General features: G+C 40.6%; 1 protein-coding gene across 3 annotated transcripts in view; it reads right to left on the bottom strand.

The window, feature by feature from the left end:
- Positions 1–2,277: 2,277 nt before the first annotated feature.
- The window catches only part of LOC122821462 (potassium channel subfamily T member 2), a 45,543-nt gene continuing 26,509 nt past the window's right edge, over positions 2,278–21,311 (bottom strand). For all 3 annotated transcript variants that reach the window (XM_044099406.1, XM_044099407.1, XM_044099408.1), the window contains exons 11-30: positions 21,097–21,261; positions 20,526–20,662; positions 19,714–19,777; positions 18,701–18,809; positions 14,845–14,953; positions 14,642–14,698; positions 12,740–12,892; positions 12,412–12,665; positions 10,866–11,190; positions 10,691–10,796; positions 10,437–10,609; positions 9,870–9,941; positions 8,869–9,003; positions 8,660–8,771; positions 8,035–8,136; positions 7,846–7,929; positions 7,619–7,747; positions 5,376–5,715; positions 5,153–5,237; positions 2,278–5,028 (exon numbers count right to left, since the gene is read on the bottom strand). In XM_044099406.1, the coding sequence (XP_043955341.1) occupies positions 4,911–5,028; positions 5,153–5,237; positions 5,376–5,715; positions 7,619–7,747; positions 7,846–7,929; positions 8,035–8,136; positions 8,660–8,771; positions 8,869–9,003; positions 9,870–9,941; positions 10,437–10,609; positions 10,691–10,796; positions 10,866–11,190; positions 12,412–12,665; positions 12,740–12,892; positions 14,642–14,698; positions 14,845–14,953; positions 18,701–18,809; positions 19,714–19,777; positions 20,526–20,662; positions 21,097–21,261 (2,829 nt within the window). In that variant the 3' untranslated portion in view covers positions 2,278–4,910. The remainder of the gene's footprint in view (positions 5,029–5,152; positions 5,238–5,375; positions 5,716–7,618; positions 7,748–7,845; positions 7,930–8,034; positions 8,137–8,659; positions 8,772–8,868; positions 9,004–9,869; positions 9,942–10,436; positions 10,610–10,690; positions 10,797–10,865; positions 11,191–12,411; positions 12,666–12,739; positions 12,893–14,641; positions 14,699–14,844; positions 14,954–18,700; positions 18,810–19,713; positions 19,778–20,525; positions 20,663–21,096; positions 21,262–21,311) is intronic.

Genomic DNA, 21,311 nt, shown 5'->3' with positions numbered 1-21,311 from the left:
AGATTCTCCACCAGATTTAGGTCAGGAGTCTAACTGGGCTCTTCCAAAAATTCAAATAATTTCCAGTAAAAATAAACATTTAAACCTGGATAGTCTCCTAATAGTCTCATTTGGACTTGACTTAATTTTTTCAAATATATTTTTTTTTGCAGTTTTTGTTTTGTTTTATGGAGACTGAACAATACTTGTAACTTTTCTTTTACAAGAACTTGTGCACATTCATAAGTCCTGACATTTCCTGTATAACTGTCAGTGAATAAACTGCTTCCTGTACATTGTTTGATTTTGTCCTTATTTGGAGAAACGTTCTCTGCAGGACAACAGAAAGTTCTCCACCCATGTCACTGGGTGGAGTAGAGCTGTTGCTTTAAACATGAGATAAGAAACAAAAAGAGGAAAAACAGCAGGGACAGTTGATTTAACATACCTGAATTCTCAGCTGCCACTTGGCAAGAAAATGAAATAAAATGCTACATGTTTAATGTTGCATTAAAGTTCTGTGTTTTAGAGCTGCCCTGTCCTTTAATGGCATACCAGTGACCAGTTGCCTGTGTGTCATCAGGACTGGTATCATGGTGAGTCCTTCTGTCCAGAAAGTCTGCATTGTTTATCAGCAGGTTGAGTTCGGCTGTCCTCACATGAGAGCCCTCCTGCGGCGCACTTATTCACGCTGCAAAGGTCAAACCTGTCCGACAGAGACGGGAGCATCGGCTGCAGGCGGAGGAGGACGTCACACAGGAGAAAGTGCTTCCCTCTCCTACAGATGTCTTCTGTTTCTGCTGGGTTTTTTTCACTCTCAAATGTTTCATAACATCAAACACATTTTAAGAACCTGAGTGAAACAGAAACAGCTGTTTTCAAATTATGATTGCACTTATGAAAGGAATAAATTATCTTCACCACCCTGTCCCGGTGATTTTACAGACAATTGACTTGTTCAGTAATTTAATATTTTCCAACAGAGTTTGAAAACAAGTAAAAAAAAATAAAATAAATAAAGGTAAGACTCACCTGAGTTGCAGTTTCATCAGTTGACTGATTTTATTGGAGAGGGTCGTTGGCATCCTTCTTCATCTCTGGGTTTTTGCTGACTCCTAATCCCCTCTGGGGTTCCTCAAGGCTCCATTCACACACCACTTTCATTTAATTTCTACTAAGATTAGAATATTTTACAGTATCTCTCTGCTTACACACAACTTTATATTTCTCTGTCACCATATGACCACAAGAGTGCATGGATGAGAATTTCTGCCGATGTAATGCATAAATTTCAGAAATCATTGGTTTGGGGCCCAACAAGGAAGATTAAAGATCAGTACTCAACTAGACTTAATCAACTTAAAAATGAGCATGCTTATGGATTTAGATGAACATTTTTGTGTCCACAGAAAATCTACAACAAAATTAGCTTTAGGGTTTTGTTTTCCGTAACGTAGATTATAATAAAGTTGTCTTGGTCTCTGAAAAAAAAAAAAAAAAAAACACCACATATAATCACACCAACCTATAAATTACTGCAGAGGAGTTGTGTTTTAAATTACTTTGCTGTAGATTACTGTACCTGTAAGGTTAAATATCAGTTTATTTTTTATTATCGCAGTTTTTTGTTTCAATTTGCACTTAACTGTTTCTTTTTTATATGATTCCTAATCTTTTGTACCCTTTTGTTATAGTTTAACCTTTATCTCTTTTACCTTATTTTCTTGGAAGCCACTTCAAATTTATGCTGGTAAACAAATATTCTTGCCTTACCTTGACCCGACTAATGTTCTGACACGAATAATAAGGTTTGGTCATAAAAAAGAGGCAAACTTCTAAGCGGACTAATTGGCACTCGGGATGAGAAATAAAAGCAAAAAGGATATTGTGTGAACATGCCGGGTACAGACAGGAAGAGTTATTAAAGTTTGCTTTTCAAAGCTGTGAGAAACAAAGTGCCTCTCGGTTTTGAACACGAAGAGAATGCCAACGCCGTTGACCTCGATGGGCATAAAATGTGATGAAAGCTTTGACTAACAAGGTGCAGCACTGCGTGATGCCTCGGAGAAAACACGCTGGACGTTGGGTGTGAATCCCACAGATTGTTGATGCTTCAAAGCAGGAATGACCCAAATTTGGCCTCATTCAGCAACACGAGAAACCCCATCAGATCATGCTCTCCACCTGGAAAAGATCAGATGATGTGTTGATGTGGACCTCTTCCTGTCAGCGACTGCGCTCCCGTCCACACAAGCTGACATCAAGCACTAATAAGCCAGGGACAAGTAAGAAGTGAGTTTAATATGTACATATTTTTTCTGCATTCTACAGTTGTTGTTTTGACAATGTAAGTGTGAGTTCCTCCATTTCTGTGTGAAGTTTGACTTTTCCTCAAACGCCTTTGATAACAGTGCAGCTTTCCAAATGATTTACTTTGATAAAACAGATTGATTTGGTCTGACAGGCTGAGTTAATGGATGTGAACAGTTTGTTTTCAGTTTTAAGATAAATATGAGGGCTTTTTGACTGAAACCCAGCTCTAACATTTAAAAAAAAAATCTAAATTAAAAAATGTATATTTAATATAAGTGAAAATTCATAGCAATAAATACATTTAAACTTTATTTTCATTCGTCGTTCTAAACTGAAAGCTGGATAAAAACCCCTTTGAAATGGTCTCCAATATACATGAAGAGCTTTACAAAGAGAGGTGTTTACTGCAGAGCTGTTGGCATAAGTGCTTTTATATTACAGTGTATCATGTCCAAACTGTTTTGTCCGTTCATTACACATCAACAAAAACAAACTGGCGGCAGGACGGCTTGAAAGTGGAGGATTTGAGGAATAAAATTAGAAATAAAATGACTTCAGGTCAGACTTGTTGCAAGAGAGCTCATGTAAGTAAAGAAATGTAACGCGGCAGCCCGACAGAGACGATGTAAAGCTTGGAGTCTAACTGTGTCCACGACTGAGACTGGAGCTCTTTGGATCCTTTCGCTGCTGGTGAGCATAGAAACAAAAATATGAATCAGAGGGGTGTTGGCTTTGATGAAAAATGCTAAAAGACACAAAAGAAGACAAAACACCAAAAAGGACACCACAAACATTTCCTTGATGCTCATTTGGCAACAGATTCCTTTGGCAGTCCACATAAAATTGGCAGTGTCTCGCTCAAGCTTTGTGACTACATGTACATATCCATTCACGCTTAGTCACACTATATGGCACAAACAATTCTGGTCACTTCAATTAGAAATTTGTTAAGGGGAGGAAAACAACCCCAGTACTACAGTTAATGTCCCAATTATATATTTCTGCTTTACTATTTCTGCTTTACAGTAATTGTTTGTCTCATTTTTAAAGGCCAGAAATCTTTACAATTTTAAATTTCTATCATCCGCTCTTACAATATGGGCACTGGATCCCAAAACTCACTTTTGATTCACTTAATTATTAACAGAAATTAAAACATTAAGTATTTGTGCCCAAAATGTTGCATGCCACTGTATGCCCAGTGCCTTGCAAAGGAATTCACAACCCTTAAACTCCTCCAGACTTTCTCAAATTACAACCACAAGTTTATTATTTTATTGAGATTTTATGTGATAATTATAAATTTAAAGGAACGAGGTATGTTCCTTTAAATAGCAAAAAATTCATTTGCATTTTTTGCAAATGCAAATGTAAAAAGTGTGACATTTTTTTGAATTTTGCCCCAGTTTGTGAAACCAGTTGCAGAACGTTTCACTGGTTTGTCCTTTTGCAATCTCTACCCAAGTCTCCAGCAAATTTCCTTCATAGACTGTCCTCTTTTTAGCTCCATCCTTCTTCTCTTTAACTCTGACACCTTCATGTTCCTGTTAAGGAAAAGCGTCTCCACAGCATAATACTGTTCCCACCATGTTTCAGATAGAGATGGTGAAAGTTCAAGGTGATCTGTGTTTGCATCTGTACACTGCTAGCCAAAACATTCAGCTTGGGGTCCCATTTGAATAGAACAACTTTTTCCTCCGGTTTGCTGGGATTTCTACATGTCTCGTGGAAAACTATAAAAAAGGCTTCTTACTGTTTTCTTCTAACAACCGTGTCTTTCTTTCCCCTAGTCTATAAATACCAGATTTGCAGAGAGCAGGACAAATATTTGTCTATCCAAACGGTTATCCCACCCGAGTTGTTGATTTCTGCAGCTCTTCCAAAGTTACCTTGTGCATTTTGAAGTCTTCCCTGCGATTACGTCACATTCTCACATATGTCAGATCATAGACTGATCAGTGCTGATATGTTAGAAAATTAGAGTATTGTTTAATAATCTAACTCCTTCAAAGTTATTCTAACTTTTATCTATTTTATCTTCTTTCTGCTGTATTCCTTTGTCGTCACGTTGCTGTTTATTCTCTGATGTTTCCCAAATGAGACAAGGGACTTTTACGCAGCTGCCTCATTAATACAGGGACTGAATTACACACTTTTAAACTTTGAGATTTATTTTGGGGTATCGGAGTGAAGTGATCTGAGATCTACTGCTAAACACATTTCCTCAGTAAGATGCATTGATTTTAGAGGTCATAATGAGGCAGATTGAGAATAAGTCCGAGGGGGTGTGAATACCTTTGGCCCTGTACATGCTCTCTGTGGATACAGTACATGATGCAGTACTAACATGCACAGCAACAGATATAAGTACATGTAGCTTTTCATTAAATGCACTTCTGTGTCCGCAGTTCTCAGCTGAAAAAAAGGAAGGTGCATAAATAACATTTTCCAGTCAGTGTAGAAAAGGTCCATGTGTGCCCAGCACAGAAAACTCTGATCCTGAAGTCACAGAGGTTCTGAGCCGTCTCTTTTCTTTTCACTGTGGATTTCTCCTTGGTGACTGCATTGATGCTGCCCCCTTTCTTCCTGGCAGCATTCTGAGTTTAGTCTTTTCTCCTTCACAGGTGGGTGCTGTCCTGCGTATCAAACCTGTGGCTCTCTGATAGTCCAGCACTGCACTTCCTGCTGCTTCCTTGATTGGGCACCAGGGAGAGGGGGTCTGGTCTTATCAGGTACCTGCAGATGGGACACAGTCAGGGATCGCAAATTGAATTTGGTTCTAATTGTAGGTTTCGTGCTGGGTTCACTTTAGAGCCCCATCACCTAAAAACTGTTTTGTTTTGGGGTTTTTTCCACTCACACAACGTCGTGCAGGTCGAGCCTGGTGTCTGGAGAGGGGTTGATGAGGATGTACGACAGCCTGTTGCCTTGGTCTGTCATCCCATCTGACACCAGAGGAAAAGAGGTCAGAAAGGCAGGACATAAACTCAGCACAGGATACAGAGCAGGAGGAGCTGCATCCGCTCAAACGGCAGAAGTGCGAAGTTTGAAAAAGCACGTGCAAAACAAAACCTGAAACTTACTAAACCCAGTTGGAGAAAGGCCCAAATGTTTCATCCTGGTTCGCACCAGTGAATTGAGCTCCTGTCGTTCTGAGCGCCTGAACAGATTCAGCCTCTGCTGGCTGATCCGCTCCGCCGCGCTGCCCGGACCACCTTTGGCTCCACTCGACCCCCGACCCCCCTTCCTGCTCAGCCGTCTCGCCCACTGCATGCTCTTCCTCCGGAGCAGCGGGTGGTCCGAGGAGTGGGAGGAGACGGGCTCTGAGGAGGTGGAGTTACGGTGAGCGCCGGTGCGGGACAGGAGGGGCTCTCTGGGCTCTCTGGTGTCCTCGTAGTCTTCAACAGTGATGGAGACCTGGGACTGAAGAACATTTTAAAAAATAACTCTTTTCTGCCTTAATTTGATTTGATTAACATGTTGCAGAGCTTTGATGGCTTTAATTGTTCCTCAGAACTGTTAGTAATTTCACAAAGATAGAAAACAAGAGGTACAGAAAAAAATTTTAATAAATCATTAACAATTTCTAATTAACAAATTTAGCACACTTCACAATGTTTAGGACTTCAGACAAGTTCAGCTTTTTCACAGTCTCACTCTCAAAAATTTCTAATTTATATATATATATATATATATATATATATATATATATATAAGGTTTTTTTTAGTGTTTAATGTGTGTGTCACTCTTCAAAAAGGGAAAGGCAAGAGAACATGTTGTAAAACTAAAGCAGAAATATGTTGAATCAAGATAAAATAGTTGCATGCATCAACTGATGAAGGAGCAGGAGTGAAAAGCTTGAAGTGTGAATAAAGAAAAACAGCATGATGAGTTTAATTGATCCATATTTCTTATTAAGTAATCCTCCTATTCTATTTCTTGTCAAAGTTTTCTCCAATGGACCATCTAAGCGAGAGAGACGTCACAGAAACAACACATTCAGGGTCGATTTTTACCACTGAAGTTTCCACTGGAGCTCTGGGACAACGACAAGTCTCACCACCACCGGCTGTTAGTCACATTACTCAAACTGTTACCGCTGCACTCGTTAATTATAGTAAACCAGACGATAATCAATCTGGGCAGCATGCATGGAGAACAGATCCAAATTTGGAGCAAAAACTATCCTGGTTGTTCGAAAAAGCCAATACTGCTGCAGCTGCTGAAAAAAAAAAGGAGTTCCTTTGTAGCGGCACTTTGCCGACCTGGTGGAGAACTCGAAGGTCACCTTTTCCATCCGGGCCTTCGCTGTGATGAACGGTGGTTCTTACGCTGGCAACAAGCTCACTGTGCAGGAATTCATCATCCTGACTGTAAGCAAATGCTGTAAAGATACTGATGTGTGTTGATCATCAAAGGTCATCAAATGGCTAGAAGAACTCAAACTTCTCCTATAAGTGCACTAATTAAAAAGTTTAAACTGAATGGAAGTAAAACAAACAAATCTCCCCGACGCTGATTGCAGGGGATGGTGAAGACGGAAACAATTTCTCCAACAAGACTCTGGTGAAATTCTGCTGAGAAACTTTAACTGGGATTTTCGCCAGCAAGCAACATCCCTACTGCTAAGTACGGTGAGGGATCTGTAATGCTGGGGGCTTGTTTCCCTTCCAAATGCCATTCTAAACTGTTTGAAACACCAGGAAATGTATCTATATTTAAGATAGATCAAGTTTTAACAGTGTAATAAGTCATGCTGAAATCAAACAGAAAAAATTCACCAAACACAAAAGATCCTCTGAAACATGAGCTGAAGAAAGTAAAGCAGAGAACGGAGTTTAATTTCACAAGCCACACCCAGACAAACATATGTGTTGGCAGTGTAAACAAACTACTTTAGTGAATCCTGTCTGACAACACGCAGGAGGTTTAAATTACAAATTCATATTAAAGCGTCAGGACTCCACTGAACCACAATGAGAGCTTTTATCCAGAGATGGAGAATACATGGAGCAGTGGGGGACCTTCTTCCCATTTCACTAAAAGAGTGCAGCAATGTCTCCCGAGGAAGTCACAATAAGCCCGAGAACACAATTTAAAGCAGATTCAATTCAACTGCCTCAGCTAAGCTCAATTAAACAAAACTACATTGGGCAAAAATGGCATTAATGAAAGTAGATCCAGTCCAAAACCTTTGCTTAGCGCAAAGGCCCGACTCACGTTTGCAAAGCATGGTCGCTGTATGATGATTGCTGTTGAGATATTTTATGTGGGGTTTCCGTGATGTGTTCAACACTGAAGTTATGACATGAGAACAAGGCTGACCTCGGACACTGGAAGCTTGTGGGCCTCTGTCCGGTAGATGCCTATAGGAATGTCTCCTGTGGAGGAACATAGTTTCTGATAGAGCCTCCCGTAGGTGCGAATCCACAGGTCGTCCTCTGTGATCTTCATCTGGAAACCAAACAAAACAACAGTCGGTCTCTGAGGCGATCCTCTGTCCACCCAAACTAAAATCCAGGCACTCGTTTGTTTGTGCTTTAGCTACTCACGGCGCAGAGGAAGCCTGAGCCAGGCATGGAGTCTAACCCCAGCAGCAGCCTGGTGATGGAGATCATGTAGTCCTTCACAAATGACTGGCATGGCATCACAACAAACAAGTCAACGAGACACAAGTCATTACTGAGACAGAAACCACCTGAAGAAAGACACTTGTTATTCAGGGAGAGTGTGTTTGACACCTGGTAGAGGAGAGTGTCCAGCATGCTAACGCTGAACACCTTTCCGGCGGCGAATGGCAGGCGGAACATAAAGACCAGGTTGGAGCCCTTCTCTCTTTCCTTCTGCAGATCAAACACAGCGACGCTCAGCTAGGTGTCAGGTTTTACGGGTTTTCTGAGTGGATCAGGAGTCTCTACCTGTGTCAAATTTCCCCCCAGCGAGGCCGAAACAATACTTAAGGATTTATTACAGACAGACTGACATTCAGTCTTAAGATCAGATTCAATTGTCCTTGATTTGTATGCGGTGTGAGAATAAAGTTGATAGACAACATAAAAAGCTTTTATTGCTGAAAGAGGGAGAGACAATGGTTTTCCTAATGATGTTGGACCAATTTGAGAGAGGATGTCAGACTGTAGATAATTTACTGCTTTGTTAATGGCTGTTATTAATGCCCAGAGCAACATTCATTGAGAATGTTAACAATGGCAACAAATTGCCAGATATTAGCGCAAAAGCTCATCCTACCATCCTATTTATTCATTTCTGTTCCAATGAACTTTCATGAAAATAAAGCACTTGTCATGCTTATTTCCTTTTTGACTCATAAAATTAATCAAAGGAGACAAAGGCTTTGGACTTTACCTTTTCCAGTTTGGACAAAGCCAGGGAATAGTGATCTTTGACTTTGAACTGCATGAACCGCATGTTTGCAGGATGTGTGAGCTCTGTGATGATACTAAGAGCTGGAAACAGTCTGGGATTGAAAAGCACAGGAAAAATAAGAAACATAGTACAAAGAACATATCGCTTTTGTGTGTGAAACTGCAAATGAACGTTTGGGTGAAAGTGACCTGAACAGTGTCTGGACGTTAACAATCGTTTTGGCGTCAGCCATGTAGTCCTCCTCTGCAATCATGGAGCTCTCTTTGTCAAACACCACCATCGTGTCCGCAAAAGTGATTCCACATCGCAGGAGGCTGTCCAGACTGCAAGAAGGGATTCAGTTTTAGTTGTTATGCCAGAATAATCAGTTTTTACAAAGTGGAAACATATTTGTAGCAAAGAGAACTGGCCCAACTACTCAACCTTGCAGTACGCCCTAAGTCACTCTAGTGCAAGAGGAAATATATAATAAAAAAAACCCTGTTGTTGTCTGTCACTAAAACAAAAATGTGTTTTTTTTTTTGTTAGAAACACACAAAATTTTGACAAAAATTTATGGGATACACCAATACAACTGTGAAGTGGAATGAACAGAATAGGAGATTTTCAATTTTTTTCTGCAAATACCAGAAATAAAAATCTTAAGATCAGCCAGATTGGATTGAGAGTGTATGTAAGCTGCAATTTTCACTCTTGGTACAAATTCTCAGCTGCATTTAGAGCATAAATCTAAGCCCCTCCACTGTAGCTCTAATCCTCAGCTCAGGGTCGCTGGGAGGTGAACTTTGACCTTTATATGAAATTTTTTGCAGCCAGTAATGAGTTTTCTCTCATATTTGCCTTGTATTTGGCTCCATCTATTTTCTCAACTGTTATCAGTGACCCCACAGGATGATGCAGCCACCACCATGTTTCACCATGGGGATGGAGTGTTCAGGGCGATTTACAGAATTATCCAATGAAATGGTTTACACACTGACCTAAAGGCTTCACTTTGGCCTCATCTAACTGAGCGACTTCTTCCACATATTTGCTTCGTACGTGTCTACTTCCATTAATGTTATGATTTCAATGAACTGCATTTCAGATTCTGACTTAAATGTGAAAACACGTGTAAAAAATATACAATACTTTTGCACATGCATTTTTTACATTGGTATAAATGTAAAAAATATAAATTTGGTCTTACTTTTCAATGGAGCCCACTGTGTAGAAGACCATTGGGAACCAACAGATGGCTTCCAGAAAATCAGCTTCAGGTCTAAACAAATGGGGAAAACAGATTTCAGAGTGATTCCTACACGCCACAGAGGAGAACAAACGTTCCCACAGCTACAGTCTGCCCTCCCTCTGCGCTGAATTTACTGAAGAGACAAAAGGCCTTCTGAGAAAGCTGAAAATAACGGCACTACGCAGTAGTGACTCAGCATTTTATTGCCTTTTTATTGGATTCCACTCTCATTTGGCCGACTGTGTTCGTGTAGCTGCCACAAAAACAAGACGTGTGCTGAAAGCATTCAGTATGTCACCAATCATGTTTACTAGCACGGTCAGTGGCTCAGTTTTTCTCCCCCACTTGCTTTTTTAAGAGGGGACCAATTTTGCCACTCTGCGCAACCTAGATTTCAAATCCCGGTGCCATTATTAAAAGCTGCGATTATGGACAGCACCAGGATGCGACCTGTTTAGAGTCTGAACCTGGTTTTACAACGGTACACAGGATGTAAGGAAAAGCAGGAGAAGAAAAAGGTCTCACATGCTCTCCAGCAGCAGCACGATGGGTTTAAGCTCCTTCCTTGTTCGGTAGTAAGCCCGAAGAGGCACAATGAAGTTGTACAGACCATTTCCTGCACTCTCCGCAGAAACAATGATCAATTTGTTTTTGAAGCCGTAGGAACGTGCATCCTCAAAAGGGATGTGGGGACAAGGCTGGAGGAGAAGTGTGAGAGATTATGGGGTTGTCCTCTGGTATGTATGAGTAAAGATGAAGAAGCAATTTTGGTTGCAAACCTTATCCATACGCAGGCAGCAGAAAGGCATTTTTTCTTGAAGAAGATGGCAAAGTGCAGGTGAGCTGCCGATATACGGAGAGTTCAGCGGGTATCCCTTCACCCACCTGCAGCACAAACTCACATTTACCTTTGAATCTATTCAAACAACCTCATATACGATTTGCTCCACTCACTCGCAGTGTCGACCCCACCAGTGGGCGCTTTCATCTTTATCGCCGTCATCCTTGCTTTCCTCTCCTCCTTCGTCCTCTGACTGCTCCCCCAGCAGGTCAAAGGTTGGGTTGTTGACTCCGTCCACCAGCTCCAGGACCGGCGCGATGCTGTGCCGTCTTTCGTCCCCTGAATCTCCCATGACGGGCAGAGCCAAGGTGTTTGCACCCCCGATCTCTACCCTGGAGCTGCTTCTGCTTCCTCTGCCGCTGCAGAGGCTTGTGCCTCCGGGGTCCTGACCCTCTGGGCTGCTGTCACTGGAGTCCTGCAGGTCAATGGCAACGGTGCCTGAAAACATACCCATAAGGTAAATATCGACCATTTAAAAACCTGTAAAATGGTTCAGAAGTGTGAGGGCTGAGAATTTGAGCTTTATTTTTGTCCACTTGGTGGCAGGTTTGTGTAATAACAGAACCTGACCACAGGCAAGATCCTTTCTAATCAAATGCAGGTGCAATAAATTAGAGTAATGTTAAAAGTCAAAATGTTTCAGTAATACAATTAAAAAGTGAAACTCATACAAAGATTGAAGGAACAGAGTGAGATAATTCAAGCATTTATTGCTTATAATTTTGACTAGAACATAACAAATAAGACCCAAGAAAAGAGGATTTATAACTAGAAACATTCTGAAACACCAATATTACGGCCTCCACAGCCACTCTGCAGACAGCGACAGCCTCCACAGGCTATAGGAGCTGGTTGTTCACAGAGGGTTGTATTCAAGTATATTAATCAAAAGTTGAGTGGAAGGAAAACATGTAGAAGATAAAACTGCACAAGAAACAGGCCAGGGGCCACCAGAGTTGGATAGTAACTACTTACATTTACTCAATTACATTTACTTGAGTAACTTTTTAGAAAAAAATGTACTTTTAAGGAATATTTTTACTACACTGTACTTTTCTCTACTCTTATTTGAGTAAAACTTCTGAATTCTTTACCCACTGAATGTAAAAACATACTAGTTTTAAGCAAAAATTCACCGGACACAGACAGACACCTGCAGCTTTTGTTAAAGTTTTTTATTGAAAGAAACTGATTAGGCAACTCTTTACCTGATTTTATTATTTTTGTTACTGATATAAATTATTATTTCTCTTACCTTTATATTTTGGTAATATTTTGTAATTTTAAAAATTAGATGATTGACATTTTGATCAGTTACTCAATACTTGAGTAGACTTTTTACCAAATACATTTTTACTTTTACCTGAGTAAAAATATGTTGAAGTAGTTCTACTCTTACTTGAGTAACGATTCAAACGCAGGACTCTCTAGATGCAAGGCAGCAGTGCTACTGACGGCACCACAGCGCAAATCTGTAAAGCATATAACCCTATAATTTTCGAATGCAGAAATAAATTTCCTTTCCATTGATATTCTAATATTATTGGATGGAGATGCTCATAAAAATGCAGAACGGTTTTGAAAACAGTTTCGATGTAAAATTCTGAATGATGAAAACACTGAGACAGATTTCATGCAGTCATTCTGTCTCTTACTGACCCATGCTGGCGATGATGCTGTGCACAGGCAGGCGGGTGAGTCCATGGTAGATACTTTGGTGAACTCCTCTTGAGTTCCCTCCTGTGCCTCCCCAGGACGGCTCCCTCTGACCCCTGACAAATGCCGAGTTCTCCTCTTTGGAGATGTTGATGTAGAAGCATGTGTCAGAAGCCCCCATGATGTGGCACGGTCCAGGATTCAGCAGGATGTTTGTGGTGTCCAGTCTCCGCACTGCAATCAAACAGACCCCAAACCTGCAACCACGCAGGCCTGATCAGCTCTGAGCGATAGATTTCAATGTGCAGCGCGTAGTGGTGCCTTCACTCACTTTTTATGTGCATGAAAGGACGCAAAAGTGAAACTCTTTCCTTGGTATTCTCCAAAGAATTTACTCTCTTCCAGACGAATGTGATGCACCTCGTTGGCTGAGCAGCGTCTATACGTTCGGTGCCACTGGTCTGATGACCCTGCGCCGCCATCCCTGAGACAGAACCCAAACACACGTGGGAATTGTTGAGGTGTGACCTTTTAAAATGTGTTATTTGAAGCACCCAGGGTCACATGAGAGGATATTCCATCAAGTTTATAGTGGCGACGTCTTACATCTCTATCTAAGCTGCTAATCAATACTGCAATCCAGGCGTGGAGGGAGACAAGGTCTTGCAGCTCTGGCTTAGTCATTCGTACTGTTAAGAGCACACCAGATCTCTCGGAGGGGATACGGCTTTACACACGGGGGCTAAAGAGGTAACAACAAGAAGCAACAGTGTGGAGGTAGTGTGACTGAAGACAGTCTGCAGAAGAAAAAAGGCTCCATATAAATAGAGTGTTAAGAAATGTTCAATTTACAGGATCTGGCTGTGGGGCAGGAGAGAAGGATGGCAAGTTTTAGTCACCATCAGAGCCAAAACCCAGATGGCGTCGAGTCCAGATATAGATGAATTCTCATGAAAACACCTCGACACATTCTTTAAAGGGTAATTTAACATATAGGTTGGATTTAACAAACAGGCTTTCACTTCTGCTTCCCTGCTTTTGAATAAATAAACATTCACATAAGTTTGAAACAAACTGAATTTTTCCTTATTTCAGGCACAGTTGCCTTAGAAAACAATAATTGTGTATTTTTTGGTCAGATTTTTTTATTACTATTTTTGATTGCATTACAATACCAATGATGCAACTTGAATTTCCACATATCAGAGTACTATTGTTCCTGAAGCAATAACTTGCAAGTTAGCAAATGTAATAAAACTCCAGTTCTGCTTAAAATGTGTATGTAGCTTTAAGCCTTAATGGTTCTGTAGAATTAGCAGTCAGTATCTTACCAACAGCAGACAGCCGTCAGAACATTCTCAGTTTTCAGAGAGAAATTCTCACAGTAAAGTCAACCTAACTGCTGGTCAGATCTGGGTTATTTGCACAGAAGATTTATATTTTTAATAAAACAGCTCAATTTTAAGACAAGCTTAAAAGTTTAGACCAATCCCATACTAGTTGCCAGTTCCCCTGTCTGAGTGAAACATGGACCCCCAAAGACCAAACGGCGCACACTACAAATGTTGATCTTTTGGTGACAATGTTCTAGAGATTGCCAGAAATTTAAACCAGAACATTATAAGTAAAATGAAAAACGACTTTCTGAAGAGTATATGAAGAGGTTTGACATTTTTCACAAGATTTTTAACAACTGAGATATTTTTTATCGAACAATAAAGCATGTAAAGTTTAACTGGCAGCAAGACATTTTGTAGAAACTGTGTTAACTCAAAATCCCAGTTCATAAGAGCACAATTTGCTTTCAATAGCATGCAGCTCAGTGTCCATATTAGACCTCTGTTTAAAAGATGGTAGTCTAAATGTTTCTACAATAAAACTTAAATAAGCAACTATGACACATGATCATAATAGTTCTTGTATAATGAAATGTACTGTAAACCTTTCTGATGACTCTGTGGGTTTTAAGTTCCTCCTGAGACTCTTAGCGCTTTGTGACATAAGAAAACTCTGACAGTTTTATGTTTACTTATTCTCTATAAAAAATGTTTAAAACTTTAAATTAGTCACATTTGAGTTATTTTTACCCTCCAGATAATTGAGGTGAATTTAAATATCAAATATTTACATATTTGCTTCCTGTGCTACATGACAGGAAATCCTTTGGATTCACGTCATACATGAATGCGTCCCAGAGTAAATATAAGCATCCATTTATTTCGTGGTATTCTACCTGTTAAGGGCTTGAAAAGCTCCGGCTCGTTGCTTGAAGGCCTCTTGGGGTGTAGTTCTGAGATATGGGAGGGGAGGAGAAAAAATGTAAAGACAAAAGCTGCTTTGTTCTGTTGGTTTATCCCTCTAGTGTTTAATTTATTGGTCGTGAAGGGAATATCAACATTTAGACAAAATTAAATGAATGAAAGGTGGTAAACTCACTGTCCTCTGGAGGAGTGAATCAATAGAGTAATAAGAGTGGAGGTGCCGGGGCATACACAGTTTAAAGCCAGCATGGCGTACTTGAACTCCTCTTCGCACACCACATGATCTGCAGACAGAAAAACACATTAAGGACACATCAGCTAAGGTTTTTATAGGCTTCAGTAAAGAAGAAGAATTGCTCTTCATGAGTGCCAAAGAGTTTTAAAAATGAGTTAAGTCACAGTGAAAACATAATCTAATAAATAAATAGATTTTTATGAATGCACTCATATAAAACACAATGGCTCTGTATCAAATTCAGAGAACAATGTTACCAAATTTTTATAAAGTCATAGTTACACAATCCTTTAAGATCACTTTTCTTAAATTTTGTATCCTCCATTTTTTAAATTCATTTAACCAGCTAGCTCTCATTGAGATTAAACATTTCTCCCAAAACAATGAATTCCACCTGAAGTCAATTTTGATCGATTCACTCTTGGGTATTTTGGACAAACTAAATGGTTATAGTGGACTATTCTCAACTGGCAACACTATAATGTAACTCTGTATGTGGTTAGTGTTGAGATTTTAAGAGGTATTTTTATTACTCCATAATCTGGACCAAGTGGAATCACTTTAACGTGAAATAAAAATGGGCCATGAATTAAGCCTTGAGGTGCTTCACATAAAATTTGACTCAGTTTAGCAACAAAGCAAAACAATTGGGTCCATTAACTGTTCAACAAACAGCCTTCAGAAGTCACCAAACAATAATATCCCTTAAAAAGACTATTACTCTAACTTTTATTGCAGACTGATTTTCAGAGATAATTTAAAATCTGTTAAAGTTAACAAAAACAATCAGCTTTATTTTAAATGCTTAGTCCTCTAGCTCTATGAATCTACAAACCTCTTAAATAAAAAGAAAATCAATCTCCTTTAACAAGACCTTATTTAAAGGTAAAAAATCTTCCTTGAACAATTTTTGTACCATAGTAAATGGTACATGAAATGACTTTCTTGAAGTTTTTGTCTTTTACATGGCAAATTGAGACAAAGTTTCAGGGCAGATTAAAGAAAAACACACAAAGTGTTGTTCTCTCTTACATTCAGAAAACTGCTGGATTCAGTTTCTGGTTCGCTGAAGCGCCGTGGCAACAACATGCTGCCACCATGTAAGCCACGAAACACTCGCATGCATCTCCTGCACTTGCCACTGACCTGCTGTTTACGTGCACAAAGCATGAAGAACCGAGAGCATCGAACTCACGGCTCAATCAAAAATCCACTCACAGCTCGTTCAACTAAGAGGAAGAATCTCAAGTCGCTGTTAAAGTTTGGAGAGAGAAGGAAAGCTGGAGCAACAGGTCAGAGTATTCAGTCACATTCATCAGCTAACACCTAATGGAGCCGTGTGGGTCAACCACACAACCCGAGCAAACACAGACCACACTTTCCTTTCAGAGTCTCCTCTTTCAAAGGAAAATCTGATCGACCGGTTAATGTTTGTAGAGAGCCAACCAGTGAAAAGGAGCCAAAGGAGAATCCATTTCCTGTGCTGGATATTTATTTTTTGATTGCACTGTCTTCAGTTCAGTGCACAGGCATATTAGGCTGCCTGTTAAGCAATACAGTTGGTCTGGGCAGTAAAAGCACAGAATGTGCTTCACATTAGGATATAATTGGTGACAGAGCATCAAAGCCCGAGACGGAGAATCGCACTCAATCGGCTGCTAATCTAAGAAGCAGATGGTCATATAAGATAGAAATGCAGCTTGTGTTAAAATTAATGAGACGTGTGACTGAAGGTGGCTAGGTGATAAACATGTCAATTAAAAAAAAACAAGGTATTGTGATTCTTCTGATTAAGTGGCAATGTTCCTTTGGCTCAGATCAGCACATCATAATGCAGCGCACACATAAAATGTGCTGTAGTCTCCCGCTATTCAGCCTGTCAGCTTATTTTGAAGTTAAAGAGAAATGGGCATCTGCTGCTGCTGCAGAGGATAAGACAAAAATAAAGAAATGAAGTAGTTTCTATGGAGCAGTCCTGGTTATTCTAATCATGCACATATTTCCACTGAATAGCTAAAATTCAGAAAATGCAGAGATAGAAGCCACTGTCTTTTTATTCTTCCTCTGGTGGTTTCCTTCCTTCCTTCCTTGTCAACGATCTCATGGTTGAGCATCCTTCAGATTCCTGAACTAAGACCTCAGGACTGAATCAAAGACTTTGTCCTAACACACACACGCATACACACAAAGACACATTTCCTTTTTCCTTTCATTCTTGCTCTAAAGACCTTCGCTCTTTTCTTTGTGTTTTCTGCTTCAGCCCAGGATGAAATATCTAGACCGAAGCCTGCTTGAACATATGACTCATTGCAAGTGCAAATATGGCTATTTGCATCATCTGCAACAGTGCAATTAGGACCTGACCACAGGTCCAACAGCTTAGCTAATTAAATCAGTAACTTTGTTACTGCGTGGATAAGTGGGCTGCTTTTAACAGTGTGTAGCTACTTAAGCAGAGCTCGCTTGGGGGGCAAGAGAATATTTTTGCTCAACAGAAATTGGATGAATAATCAAGAGACGAGTCGGGTTAGGATACGTTTTGCTCCTCGACGTTTCTGGGTCTGCTACTGCATCGCGGCGACTGATCTTTTCTAATGAACGTTCAACTCCCATCAGGCTGAGTTTGCAGATCAAATTAAATTGTGTATCTCTTGCTCATTAATGCCTCCCACACCATCACTTCAGGAGTGTTTTCTAAGTGGTGTCAAAATTTGGCATCTGTACTCTCACTAACGTCCGTGTGACTGTACGCTCTGTGATTCAAGCTATTGTGATTTGAGGATTTGGAGAACAAAATAAACTCAATTTGTTGTAAAACATTTTCCTCACTGAAGCATGATAATGCAATATAAATTAAGGAATTAAGAAATCACAAATTTGCTACATTTTGAACGTCTGCTTCATCAAAGAGGGGACAGCTACAAGTTATTAGGCAAAGCACAATGGGCGAGTCATTTGTTTAGTAAATTAATAGAATAGGAAGATATTTGTGCATTCATGACATGAAAAACATCAAAGCTGTTCACACATGTCCCGCAGAGTTTTCAGACTTCAAGCAGAAGATTCCTCCCACAGAGCTCCGTGTTGATCACGTTTTGAAGAAAAGGTGTGATAAGGGATGAACATGAAACTCTCTTTGTGCACAACAATTCCTGCACTGCTGATAGCAAAGGGCCCAGCCTGCCTGCAAAGTGTTTTAACACCACTGTGGGAGGATTACCCTGTGGAGAGGGCTTGTCTGCCAGGTTAGCGCAACTGCAGCACTTTTCAAAAAGAGGGCGCTTTTCTTTGCTAAAGTGGTAGAGTAAAACATTAGTCATCGATGGAGACAGCTGGGACTGAATTGGGTTTCAGATCGTCCAGGGCTGCAAGCAGCGAGACGTGCAAGAGGAAAGAAAGGACGTGAGAGAGCGCAGGTCCTTGTCGTTCACTCACAGATGACTGACTGGTGTCTGTAGTTGTGCAGGATGGAGATGGAGACTCTCCAAAGAACAACGTTTGAAACTCGCAAAAGGCTTACAGGCAAGCTGTGCCAATCTGTCCCACACATCCTCTGAGCTGGGAGGAGAGATAGGGCTGCATGGGCACTCTGGGGGAAAATACATGCTTCAGGATAAAAAGTCAAGCAGACGGGTTCAGGTACAGCTGGGGACAATCTGTTTCCATTGTTAAAGTGGAAAAAAAGCACAAACCGCAGAAAATAAGCATCCAAACAAGATTAGGAAGAAATATTATTTCAAACAATAGGCTGCTTCCCAACAATGCCAGCCTCTTCATTTTCACACTCTCTGCCCACCTGCAAACTTGACGTGGAACTTGTTCTCCGGCTTCAGAATCTGGACGTACAGAGGGCAGTTTGGAGCAAAGTCTTTGACAGCCCAGGCTCTGAGGATGGTTTGATGGTCCTGCCAAAAATCGAAAAACAGTGTATTGAGTTGTATTGACCACAGAAAGCGGGAGGGAAGAGAGAGAGAGAGAGAGATAGAGAGAGAGAGAGAGAGAGAGAGAGAGAGAGAGAGAGAGAGAGAGATGGTACGGTACAAAGAGATCATAAGAGGCATCAGACTGTTACAGCATTCCTCTTAACCTGCCTGATGGTTTGGCGCAACGCAGTCCTGAAAGTTCAGAGCAATGAAATTTTGACTTCTTGTTGTCAGATTTGTTAAGATGGTGAAGAATTACTTGTGAAATGAGGGTCATGAGATGGCTTTTAAAAACTGTGTGAAAGTAAGAATGGCATAAAGATTTACAATTACAGCTAGCACTTATTTTGATCTGAAGAGGATGAAAGTCTTGCTCTAAATATCCATTGAACAAAATGTGTGATGTCTTGAAATACACTTCACCAAAATACTTTATTGGTTACACCTTTTGAAAGGTGCTCCTTTCATATCTGCAGACGTTTTCTAACTTCACCATCCATAGACTTGACTGAATATTTCAGGACTCCTTTAAGGAGAATTAGAGTTCATTTAAATTGGTTGATTTTCTGATACAGCCTTAGCTTTTAAGGACACTTAGCAGATTTCTAGAGGGTTGCAGTCTGGGCTTTGGGAAAGCCATTTTCCCCCCATTTCAAAATCATCTGATCAGAATTTAGCTGAGGAGCACAAACAACCCAGAAACTACCAAAAATCATCCAGATTATTTTCCTCAAAAGATCTGGATGTATGGCAAGGCATTTTATTTCACAATGACTGTGAAATAAAAATAGGATTATGCTTAAAAATCCTGCAGGAAGAGCAAAAACTTTAGCCATGATTAATGCCAGAGAGTCAGGATCAAACAGGGAAATGTTGAAGCACGTACAGCAGCAATGCGGTCCACTTCAAACCGGTTACTGAGGATAAAGCAGGCCTCAGCATCGTCCATCCTGCAGGTAGTTAGTAGAGCCAGCAGCCACAGGAGCGAGAGAGGCAGACGGAGTGGGAGGGAGAGAAAGAGGAAGAGAGAATCGCGGGGAGGCCGTGAGACACAGGAAGACGTGTGTTGTCATGTTATTGTCAGAGAGGACAAAAGAGGAAAAAAGTGGGACGACAGAACAACAAATGTACCAAAGTAACTTTATTGCACACACCATTTTAAGACGAGATAGTGGGAGGTGAGGGGAATAAACAAGGAGGCTTTTTCTGTGACACTAGCATAACTTGTTTTATCTGCAAGTCAGTATCCTGCAAAAAAGTACTCATATGCCTTGAACTTTTTCACATTTCGTCACAACCACAAACTTTGATGGCATGTATTTGAGATTTTAAGTGCCTGGTAAACACAAAGCATAGAATCATAAAGTGAAGAATTAAGCAAGTAAAAACCTGAAAGATGTAACCTGCATCTATTTTCAGTCCCCTCAACTCTGACACTCCAAAATAAAATACAATGCCACTGATTGCCATAAGAAGTTACCTAAATAGTACATGTGGTATGAATACTTTGCATGTCATTGTATTCAAACTGGGGATGGAAATTACAGGTGTTACATTTGGCCTCCAGACACTTCAAGAATTAATTCTGAGCTGCATATTAAATATTATTGACCACTGTGGAGCTTCTCATATCTCCCCAGTTTAATAAAACTGTTGTAATTAAGCTTTTAATAAAGACAGCCAGTCATGATTACTCACTTGGCCCTCATAAGGTCTTGATCTTTGAGGGCAGACCCCTGCAGGTAGATGACTCTCAGAGCCCAAAGAGGAACATGAAGGACCCTCCTGACCTGGACGTCCATCTCAGCGGGGCAAAGGATCACCACATAGTAGTCCTGCACACACACAAGAGGAAAAATACAGCCCAAAAGGCTTGGGTTTCAGATGTTTGTTGACCACAAAAATGCTTGCAGAGGCCACCGAAAGTCAAAAAACTTAGTTACTTATTCACTTAATGCCAAATTTCACATATCAAATAATAAAAAAAAATGCATAAGTCATATTCAGCCTACATCTGCATTCTGCTCTGAGTACCAAAAAGTAAGATGATCCTCAGAAAAACAAGTAAATATTCACACCTTCCAGCAAACAGACTCACAGCTGCTCCAGCATGAATAAGTCAGAGTTGGATCCTTGCTACTGCAGGATTAATCCCCTGCTTTGCCCTCTGCTGCTTTGGCTCCTGAAAAGCTTTAATTATAGGGAACAAACACACTTCCACACATTCAACTGACCCCTGAAAACCTTCTCGCCCTACTTCAAAGCAGACCTGAAGCCGAGGGTGAGCAAAGAACTCGTTGAGGAAGTCCATGAGGAGGTCGATCTTGAGGCAGCTGACACACAGCACCACGTGTTTCTCCGTCTGTGCCCTGTAGCGACTGTAGTTGCCTCCGGATTTCTGCCGCTCCATCCACAGAAAGGCCAGCTGCTCAAACTGCATCGAGGACGACATTTATCACATTCAACAGATGGAAAGCGGATTAG

Source organism: Gambusia affinis, linkage group LG19 (assembly GCF_019740435.1).
Source record: "Gambusia affinis linkage group LG19, SWU_Gaff_1.0, whole genome shotgun sequence".
In the NCBI taxonomy this organism is placed as follows: domain Eukaryota; kingdom Metazoa; phylum Chordata; class Actinopteri; order Cyprinodontiformes; family Poeciliidae; genus Gambusia; species Gambusia affinis.
The sequence above is the reverse complement of the archived record's forward strand: the minus strand, read 5'-3'. Positions and strand labels throughout refer to the sequence as shown.